Source organism: Tupaia chinensis, unplaced genomic scaffold (genome assembly GCF_000334495.1).
Source record: "Tupaia chinensis unplaced genomic scaffold, TupChi_1.0 Scaffold000046_3, whole genome shotgun sequence".
In the NCBI taxonomy this organism is placed as follows: Eukaryota; Metazoa; Chordata; class Mammalia; order Scandentia; family Tupaiidae; genus Tupaia; species Tupaia belangeri.
This window is the reverse complement of record NW_006159504.1, coordinates 6,116,743-6,128,049: the sequence shown is the minus strand read 5'-3', so window position 1 is coordinate 6,128,049 and position 11,307 is coordinate 6,116,743. Positions and strand designations below refer to the sequence as shown.

Below are 11,307 nucleotides of genomic sequence, written 5' to 3'. Positions count from 1 at the left end.
ATTACATTTTTTTAAATTACATGGCACATGTTAAAGCTGCCAATAGCACCTGAGACTTGCACGGCAGCCACGAACTGCATCTCTCTGAATGGAGCCTGCTTACAAATCCCTCCACAGGACCCCCATAGAAACCGTCACCTCTGGGCAGCACGGCAGGGTCCCTGCATTGAGGCGGGGTAAGGAGGGGTCCTGGAGAGGGAACTGGAAGTCACTGCCACAGGTAGTCAATGAGGCATGGGGTTTGAACAGTCGGGGGATAAAGCCCTGTGCTCAGGAGTTAGGTCAGAAGTTCCACCTTCTCAGCATCCTAAGAATGGAGGCCCACAGGTCCATCTTCACACTCACGGAAATGTCTCTGAAGCACGTAGGTCTCATCGCACTAAGAGAACCTGGATGAGACAGATGGCGGGTGGATGAATGCACTGATGGACAGACAGGCATATAGACAGAAAGGTGGGTGGACAAGGCAATAAACTTACCATGATACCCAGGAAGGATTTCCAACTCTTTGTACTCTGACCCTGCAAAGTCCACGCTCCTTCAAAACCAGCCTGACACGTCCATTTGCAAGTGACAAAACTCGTGTTTCTCCCCAGACAAGCTGGTCCCATCTTTCATCATGCAAGTGACCGCAGCGCCCTCTCTGCCTGACACAGAGCAGGCCCTCACAGAGGGCACCGTGCATCTCCCTGTGTGTTACGCAGGCCCTGTCAGAGACTGCTCAGGTTGACCTGGTCAGTGGGAAGAAGAAAGGACACTCCCAGACGCCAGCGGGCAGGAGCCGGCCTCTGAGAAGCCAGCTGCGCCCAGATGCCCCCGGGCAGTGCCACTAGTCATCAAGGGCACATTCCTTTCCACCACCAAATGTTTGGCCCACTGCTGCCCACCCAGGGGCGTCCCACTCCCTTTCCACTCTGCTCCACACTGCCTCATGAGAGCGTGTGCATGGTGTTACTGCTCCTTTCTCCAGGAATGTCATCGGTATCACTCCGCCTGTTACTTTTCTCTAGTCTCATATGCTAACATCTTAAAGAGAGGCCTTGGCCAGGAGTGACCGTCCACCTGGAGCAGGTGACCCAGAACGATGATGAGCCATCTCCAGGTGCCTGGGAGTCAGGCTCAGGGTCCTACTGGAAGCAGTCAGCGGTCACAGAACAGCCGCCTAACAGCCCTGCACAAAGCCCAGGCCAGGCCCCTCCTTGTAGGGCGGCAAGGGCACACTGCTCCCTCGGAAGGCAGGCCCTCAGGGGCAGCGTCCTTCACACAGGGGGGTACTGCTGCAAAGTGGTCTATGATAGCCCACCAGCAGAGACCCTCCCTGCTCAACTGTCTCTCCATCACGGTCTGTGACAGCCAGCAGAGACCCTCCCTGTGCGAACGTCCCTCCATCACGGTCTCTGACAGCCAGCAGAGACCCTCCCTGCGCGATCGTCTCTCCATCACAGTCTCTGACAGCCAGCAGAGACCCTCCCTGCGCCAACGTCTCTCCATCACGGTCTCTGACAGCCAGCAGAGACCCTCCCTGCGTGATCGTCTCTCCAAACAGCTTAGGCGGACAGTCAGAGCCGCGTTGGGTGGTACACACACGTCTGCCTCACCTTTAATGTGACGCAGTCCTTGAAACAGAAACATTTTAAATGACCAAAAATAATGAATTATTGGTTTAAAATAAATGTTTGCAAAGAATCATAAGACCTGGGCTGTTTCATTCAAAAGTAGAATTTGGCCAAATATTACAAACGACAAGAAACTGGTTACATTCTCATATGTGAGCACATCGTAGCACGAGCTGTTTGCAATAAACAGGCTTCCTGTCACTGATAAGTCAAGTAGAGGCAGGATAGCCACCTTCGTGTTACCTAAAATAGGGGTTGTCACAACTACATGGCATGGTTACAGTCTGTTTTCAAGCCTGAACACAAACTCGCCGGGATGCTCACAAGCCCAGGTAGTAGGCACTGTCCGAGCAGCCAGCCTCGAAACCCTTCCCTTCTCCGAGTCTTTGTACTCCGGGGCCTCTGCACCCCTGAGCCTCAACTGCATATAGGATCATTCTAATATGGACCGTGGACATCAATATCCAGCTAAAATACCACTTTTGAACTTCAGCTTGAACACGATGAACTAAAACATGCATCTCTGGGGCTGGTCCCATAGCCTAGTGGTTAAGGGAGCCAGGTCCCACATGTCCGACCAGTTTGAATCTCGACCCTGGTGGCTCGAGAAACACACTTGGTGCATGTGCGTGCCCTAAATTCCGACAGGAAGCAGAACTGAGGAAGAGGGATTGCAGCATAACTATGTCCCACTTTTTTTTTTTCTGTCTGTCGGGTGAGCGCAGGCACCCTCTCGCAATTAAAAAAATAAAACAACTTGCATTCTTTTTCTCTCTTCCTCCTCCTCAAAAGGCTAGAAGGCATTTAAAAAAAAGAAAGGATTAAACCCACAAGGACAAAGAACAAAAGACTAGATGATAGCAAATGCTATCAGGAAAATTCTGGAAGTCAGAGTCGCTGGACTTAGGTTTCTTTTTCCAGTCTATAACAGCCTGTGCATGGGAGGGTGGGGAGGTTCACACACAGCCCCTCGGCAGGGGATCTCCTGGAGGTGGACACGCAGAAACTGCTGAAATTCCAAACTTGCTGGGTCCTCGGAAGTCACGACATGTGTGGGTGGGAGCCCCAGACTCCTGCCGGTTACTGTGTTACCGTTGGCAGGAAGTCGGCTTCCCTGCTGTTCTGTGTGTCCGCCTTCTATGTTCCTCTTCTCCCGCCCTGCTCGGGTTAGGCAGCAATTTCATCATTCCCTTCCATCCCCCCTAATGGCTCTTCAGCTGCCCTCAGCTTACTGCTCCAGTGGCTGCCCGGGGAACTGCCTGATCCCGGGTCATGCACCACTGGGCACCTTCACGCCGCCCCTGAGGGCCTCACGCGGCCCACTTCCATCTCCTCCCTCCGCAGCCTCGTGCCACTGCCCGAATGCTCACTCCCACGGGACCATGAGTGTAGTTCAGTGCCCACACGGGCTCTCCCGGCCCAGCTCCCCGAGGTGTCCTTTCTTCCTTGAGAAGGATGAAGACAAAGGCATCTGGAAGGTCGGGGAGATCGGGCCAGTATTCCTTCATTCTAGAAGTTTGTTCCACTTTCATTCTATTTTTGGAAGAATAATGAACACTCCTTCACTTTTAATAATGAAAGAGAATGTGAACATTGCATGTCAGATCTGCACACAGTGCTGAAAGAGCTGAGCATCGTGCACAGCGCATGCTTCTTCCCGGCTGACTTTCCCTGGAAACTTGTTCAGAGGTAACGTGCCACAGCTGAGCCAGAACAGAACGTTCTGTACAGCAAACGGAGCCGAGCTTCAGACTAAAACCTCATCACAGGGTTCAGCTTTGGAAAGTAACTTCGCCACCTACTAACTTTGGTTTCAAAACTTAGTCTAAAATATTCTCTATTTTCAAAGGCAAGGAATTGAGAGTAGAGAACATTTAAAGTAATTTTCAAATAAATCAAAAGTATCAAAATTTGGTTCTGGGCCTTCCGAGATTTGACAGCTAGAGATTACAAAATTATTTAACTTTTAATGGTACGAAAATTATCCTCAATTACTCTAATATGGCTAAATAGCAAGAAAAGATTTTTGGTTTTTTGTTTTTAAGGTTTTTGCCATAGGGCACATGCACTCGTGGATAAAGTGATAGACAGTGATAGGGAAAGTGAGAAATCACCCCCCGGGGGGATGGCCACACTGCAATCCTTTCTCCTCCACTCTCCTGCCAGGATTTTGGGCACGTGCACACACCTGGCATGATTTTCCAGCCACCAGGTCCAGGGCACGAACCAGTCAGCCATGTGGAAATCCAGCACCTTAACCACTGTACCACCCACTGGCCCCGGGAAGACTTTTTTAAAGTTCATTTACTGATTGAGAGTGCGAAACAGACGCACCCCAGCACGGCCTTCACACCATGATCTGCCCAAGTCTCTGCCAGCCAGGATTGTGGGTATGCACAATTTCCGGTACATACTGAGAGACCTAGCACTCGAACTTCAGACCTCCCCACAGGGCCTCAGCACCGTGGAGCACTGTGTTAGCCCTGCACCACTGCGGCTGGCTGAGAAGGCTTTATAAACTGGTAATAGTATGCAAATCTGCGAGTCATGGGGGGCCGCGCAACATACAGGAACAAGCTTCGGCTGCCAATGGGAAGGCTATTTGCATGTGTACTTTAAAATATCAGGGTCCAGGGGTCAACAGGTGGCATGGTGGTTAAGGGCGCTGGACTCCCATGTGGCTGACTGCGGTTGGAGTCCCGGATCTAGCAGCTTGTTTTCTTACTTTCCTCTCTGTCCCTTTGTGGTCAAATTAAAATAGATAGATAGATAGATAGATAGATAGATAGATAGATAGACAGATAAATGGATAAAGTTAAATTTTTAAATTATTTTTTAAAAACAGGGTCAAGACCCAAAAGAGTTTTCTAAGAAAGTAAAATATGATTCCACTCTTCTTTTAATGCAGACATCTGAATTTTTTTATCTAAAAATTGAACGTTTTATTTTTACAAACTTACTGTACATACTTGCTCAGATTTTTACTTAAATTATTAATGGGTATTTTAGAAATTGCCTTATTTGGTTGGGTTTCCTGTTAAACTCTGTGGCGCTTATTATGCCCTCAACAAGAAATCCAATAAACACCTAAATTCTACCCTAAGTTTTTCCCAATATATTTCAACCGTTAGTGAAATTATTTCTGACGAATTGAGAACACACTGATGATCAACAAGGCACAAAAGGATCTTAGGATAGAAAAAAAACAACATGAAATTACTGCGTTTAAAACATTTTCTCATGGTTTGTAATATTTCTGCAAATTTGTTGTGATATTTTAAGGCTTCTTATTTTCCGTAGTTGTATTTTAAAAGATCTGGCTCTGTATTATTTGAGTCAGTCTGCTGAGAATCCATGTATATATCTGAATTAATAACCAGCCTATAAGAGGTACATTTTCAACTTAGGTTTTTACTCCATTATGCAGTTTGTGATAAATTTTTGAAATATGAACTGAAAAAGAAAGAATGGGGAGAGACTGCCTGCTCGTGGGAGGGGCGGACAGCACTGAACGGGACTGTACATGGCGTGAGGTTCAGTGACGGCCAGGACAGGGAAGGCCCTCCAAGGGGGTTACACAAATGGCATGTAGGTAAATGGATTAGAACCCAGCCAAAGACAGGGATTTTAAAAACTCCACTGACAAAAGAAGAAAAACAAAACCCTGACCCCTTTTTCTCCCTCCCTGGAAGATGTGCCCCATCCACGGCTGGACTGTTGGGGACGGCACACCCAGGCCCGGACTCCTGGTCTCCCACGTTCTCTGCCAGCTGAGCCACGGTTGTGTGACAGATACCCAGCGGGCCTGAAATGCCCAGTCCTCGTTCTCCTGGTGAGTGCTTACACAATCAAGGAAGATGTAAAAATAAGTAGACGATGAGGAGACGTTTCAGTGCTGCAGTACTGATGTCAGAGTTTATATGTGCAGCAACACACTTGAAATAATTGGGTTGTTTTGTTTGTTTAAAAATGCTTAACAGCATTGGTTCTAATACTTGTACCTGTACCCCTGCTTAGATTTATAAGCGTTTACTACTTAGATTTGGTCTGTAAGGTCTCAGTCTACTTGGTTAGGTGTCTGCAGTTTAACTGAACATGTAGGTGGTATTAAAGTTTATGGAGAAGTTAATCACTGAATATTAATAAAAACAACACTAAGCAAAAAAAAAAAAAAAAGTAATTCTTTTGTAATTGTTACAAACTCTGTAAACTGAGTATAAAGGAACCTAGAGACAGTTAACTTTAATCCATGGTGTAACAGTTACAGCATGACGCAGGAGTACTGCGACTGCCTCCGTGTACGAAAGCACTTCTTGGGAGTCAAAGCCCGAATCATTTCAACCAGAACTCCAGGGCTGTGCAAAATCAAACTAAAATTGGAACCAGTAACATCAAAGGATAAATGTGTTCTCATGGAATTCAGCAGACTGCAGTGGCTGTGGTTACCATAACTTCTAGAAATTGTGTCTTGAAAGTGTCATCACTTTATAGACCATTAACACACTAATATGAGAACTAATCTTTTTTTCTTTAATTGCCAGAGGGTGTGTGATTCACTAGAGAGAGAGGGAGGAAGAAGGCAGCCCCCAGTGGGGCATGGCCAAGCTGTAATCCTCTGTCACTTCTGTATCTTGTCAGGCATACATGCACACGTGTGCACACACATACATGCACACACACACACACACACACGAACCATGTGTTTTCAAGTCACCAGGGCCAGGATTCAAACTGTCCAAACTGCCTGGCTGGCCATCGGGCATCTGGCTCCCTTAACAACTAGACTAAGGGGCCAGCCCTAAAATCCGATCTCTTAATGCAGAATCTGTAATTACCACTGAGAACAGCTCTGCGTTTTTCCATGTTTCTGAAATAAAAATGTCTAGGTCTAAGAATTTTTTTTTTTTTCCTTTGGAGAGGTTTTTTCGCTATAGGGCGCGTGCGCTCGCCAGACAGACAGAGAGAGACATAGAGACAGAAAGCGAGAAATCACCCCCCAGGGGGGATGGTCACGCCGCAATCCCTTCTCCTCCATTCTCCTCTCGGGATCTTGGGCACGTACGCACATGTGCCCGGCGTGAGTTTTAAGCCACCGGGTCCGGGACACGAACCGTGGTTGACTACGTGGGAGTCCAGCGACATAGCCATTACGCTAACTGCTGGTTCCCTAGGTCTAAGAATTTTTTAATTTTAAACTTTTAATATTGGTTTGTCAGAAGTCGTAGTACATTTTTGTATAGAAAACTACGTCATGACTTTATCGATGACCTAATAACAACACAGAAATATTGTTCGATCAGACTACCTATACTGTGGCAACTACAAGATAAACAAATCCTTTAAGAGAAATCAAGTCCCGTGAACCCACTGTCTAGTGGGTTCAGCCAGCACGCTAACACAGTCCATGCGATCTCTATGTCCACAGTCAAACAATTTTTTTTTTTTTTTAGGTTTTTGCCATATGGCACATGTACTTGTCTGAAAGAGAGACAGAGAGAGGGAAAGTGAGAAATCAACCTCCAGGCAGACGGCCAGGCCACAATCCCTTCTCCTCCACTTTCCTCCTGATCTGGGGCATACACAGACAAGCACCCAGCATGAGTTTCAAGCCGCCAGGTCTGGAACCCAAGCCGTGGCCCACCACGTGGGAGTCCAGCACCTTAACTATGCCGCTTGCTGGCCCCCAGATTCTGAATTTTTTTAAATAGGAGACGGATCCTGTGCCTGTTTTGCTACAGCAGAGAAAACTATCCAAATAGCGTATTCGCCTCATCACACTTACACAACATTCGAAGAATGCTAGGAATGACAAAGTAAAAATGAATGAAAAATTAGGCTTAGCTAGGTCAGCTGAGAGTTACAGAACAAACGGGTCGAATTTGGGCAGCAAGTGGTCTGCACACCACACGTGCCCTGCCAGGGGCTGCACTTCCAAGAGTAAGGGTGGGGTGTATTTATGGGCAATAATGAGCCAAACCGTATTAAAACAAACGGGAAGTTTTAAAAGACAAGGATAAAAGTATAGGACATCAGTGACTAAAATGAACCTAAAGCTAAAACTTTCCATTGAGCTCCTTAAGCATACCTTTTGGACCACAGCATCATGTTAAAAATTATTTAAAAATTTTAAAGCTATCTAACTATTATTAAGTCTAAGTAAAAGTTCCAATGTGTGCATGTGTGTGCGCACGTGCACATGTAGACGGATGAGAGGGAACAGAAGAGGCAGGCAGACAGCTAGGGGAGGGCAAGGGGCAGACTGCTTCTAAAATGTATTTACCTTTCACAACTCTGCAACTATTTTCCCAACTAGTTTGAAAAAGGTCAAGAGGTGACTTTGTTCACAGTCCAAGTAAAGAGAGGAACATACCTGGAGTGAGAATCCTTTAATAACTACATTCATTTCCAGAGAACAATAAATACAGAAATTACAAGTGGCAAATGTAACGGTAACATTGTTCTTAGGCACAGAAGGCACCTACATTTTATACAACTCAAAGGGCAAAGGCTTTCTCTTTTGGAAATTAACATCAGGAAAAGCTACACAACAGAAGAAACAAAAGTAAACCTAAAATTAGTTATGCTTGCTCTAAGGAGGAGGCTCTCACCCCAGGGGTCTGTCCCAGGTCAGGAAGGCAGGCGGGCAGGGCTCAGCTGCGGGCGGCCCACAGTCTGGGGTCAGGAATGCGGACAGGCGAGGCTCAGCTGCGGGCGGCCCACAGTCTGGGGTCAGGAAGGTGGACAGGCTCAGCTGCGGGGCGGGCGGCCCACAGTCTGGGGTCAGGAAGGTGGACAGGCTCAGCTGCGGGCGGCCGCAGTCTGGGGTCAGGAAGGCGGACCGGCGAGGCTCAGCTGCGGGCGGCCGCAGTCTGAGGCTGCTCAGACTGCAGCTGCTTGCCAAGGTATTCCCTAAAATAAAAAGTGACAAAGCAAAGAGAATTTAAAAGACAAAGAATCACTTTCAAAACAGAAGCACAATATACACCGCCATATATAGTTACTTGAACATCTAACAGTTAATCACTAAAACAGTCCTAGACAACTCCACTTTGTTTCCCAAGTCGGGCACCCTATGCCTCTGCTGCCGGCACGGCCACGGCCAAGTTGGGCACACAGCAGCTCAGTGCCGGCTGCACAGGCCCGTGATTACAAGGCAACGTGCTGTCTTCTCGGGGAATTCTGTTTTCCTGTTTAGATAAAGGCCTTGCTTATTTCTTCTGCAATCTGATTTAAAAAGTCAAATTAATTATGATTTCATGTGACCTCACACATGTAAAATAAATCTCCTTGTGTGAGAAAACACACGTATCTATGCCCGGGGATGAACACAAGAGCACACGGGAATAATCGCCACCACAAGTAACTGACATCACAACCTGGGGCCCACAGTGGCACAGTGGTAAATGCAATGCTCTGCAGGCCGGCCCAATGGGAGTCCTGGGTTCATGGCCAGGGCCCTCCCTGGGGCCAGGCACGTGCGCATGGCCACAAGCCAAGCTGGGCTGGGCTGGGTTGAGGCCAGGAGCAAGACAGACAACAAGCACTAGGGATAGGCAGGGAGGGAAGGCCGGCCAAGTGTAGGGGATGTGGACACAGATGTGCCCCACCCCAAAGGCTTAAGAAGGTGAATACAATTCCCAGGACCGCGAGAAGTGTTCACGGACTGCACTTCCTGTGATGTGGAAATGCATTACGGTCTTTTTTTCATTCTCATAGGAAAGTTCCTGCAACTGATTCAATTGTTTTGGGTGTCCCATTAAAGTATATAATATTCTTGTGTTACTAGAGACTACCACAACATAATTTAGACAACAGGGATCTTATTTACAACCAAGAGCAAATAAACGAGTTACATCTAATTTATGCAAAGGCTAAAATGAAAGCCATTTTATCAACTGGATTTATTAGACAGGAAAAGGCAAGAGTTCACGGCCACTACTGAAGCTCCGCCCCTGGGAAAGCCTGCACACAGGGACACGGGTGACTGCCTAGGTCTGGCTTGTTCTGCTTTCTGTGGGGATGGAGATGTTTATTACAAAATTGGCACATCTTTTATTTTTTTCTTTATTCATGCTAGAGTACACGCATGTGAGTGTGTGAGAGACACGAGCTCCCTGCACGGGGTCTGGCACGCCACAACCCCTTCCTCCAGCCCACGGGACCCTGGGCACTCGTGTGTGCCCTGTGTGCTTCAGGCGGACTGGGCCAGGAATCGAACTACAGCTGCCATGTGGGATCCAGTTTCTCTTGAGCAGGGCGATACCACCACACCATGGAGCTGTCTGGAATTTGCTTATCTTACACACAATCATCCCTGGGTATTGGTGGGGGATCCCCAGGATACCCCCAGCACCCACACAGAAATCTGCATGCACTCAAGTCCTCTACATAAAACCGTGTTTTACATAGTCTATGCACCGTAATACCGTATTCTGTAAATTATCTCTAGGGTGTTTATAGGTCATCTCAGCGTCAGACACACTGAAAAGGAAACTTCTTTGATTTTTTTATTTTGGGTTTTGCCATAGAGCACATCTGCTCACCAGACAGAACAGAGACAAGGAAAGTGAGAAATCAGACCCCAGGGTGGATGGTCATGCTGCAATCCCTCTCCTCCATTCTCCTCTCAGGATTTTGGGCACACCCTCACACACAAATGTCATGATTTTCAAGCTGCTGGGTCCAGACCTTGAACCACAGTTGGCCATGTGGGAATCAAGCACCTTAACCACAACGCCACCTGCTGGCTCTAACATTTCTCTTTGAGGGAGTCCCGTAACACGGGGTGTGACCTGGCAGCACCAGCAGCTGGCTAGCTCTGCAGACGAGGACCTGCACGTACAGAGCCACTGCATACGTTTCCCTGCACACACTCAAGGAATTAAGAAAGCTTCAAGAGGGAACCAGCAGTTAGTGTAATGGCTATGTCGCTGGATTCCCATGTAGTCAACCGCGGTTCGCATCCCGGACCCGGTGGCTTAGAACTCACGCCGGGCGCGTGTGCGTGCGTGCCCAAGATCCTGAGAGGAGAATGGAGGAGAAGGGATTGCGGCGTGACCATTCCCCCTGAGAGGTGATTTCTTGCTTTCTGTCTCTATGTCTCTCTCTGTCTGGGAAGCGCACGCGCCCTATAGTGAAAACCTCTCAAAAAAAAAAAAAAAAAAAGAAAGCTTCAAGAGTGTCTTCGAATACCGCGTTTTGAACATGAGGCCGTTTGGTGTGGCTCCTCAGCCACGTTACAGGAGGGTACACGAAGACATCGTGCTACCTTCCCTCGCAGCAGCGGGTTCTCTGGATGAAGGGCCAACGTCAAGGACCACACCTGAAGTGCAAGTCTCCCAGAAGCTAGTGCGACCAGTGAGGAAAGCCACCCGCGCTCAGGCTGTGAGCACTCTGTGAACACAGGGTCCCTGTGACTTGGTCACACGAGACGCTCCCTCTGCTTCTTCCTTTCCAGAGACCTGAGGGGGGTCCATTCGCCAAAGCAGACCAAACTGATAGGAGACAGCAGAGAATTCTTCAAGGTGGAGGAAACGTGGGATTCCTTCATGGAAGCAACCCCGCCCAGAAGGGATGAGGTAGGAGGGCACTAGCCAGAGCACAAGGAGCTGAGCTGGCAGAGGACTGAAGACATGCCCGCCACAGCCTCCTCCGCCCCCTCTGCTGCTGTCTTCCCGGCCATGTCTTCACG

At 48.1% G+C, this 11,307-nt stretch overlaps 1 protein-coding gene across 2 annotated transcripts in view; it reads right to left on the bottom strand.

Annotated features, from left to right (window-relative positions):
• Positions 1–7,983: 7,983 nt before the first annotated feature.
• The window catches only part of ATP6V1H (ATPase H+ transporting V1 subunit H), a 137,909-nt gene continuing 134,585 nt past the window's right edge, over positions 7,984–11,307 (bottom strand). For both annotated transcript variants that reach the window (XM_006140886.3, XM_006140887.3), the window contains one exon: positions 7,984–8,525. In XM_006140886.3, the coding sequence (XP_006140948.1) occupies positions 8,465–8,525 (61 nt within the window). In that variant the 3' untranslated portion in view covers positions 7,984–8,464. The remainder of the gene's footprint in view (positions 8,526–11,307) is intronic.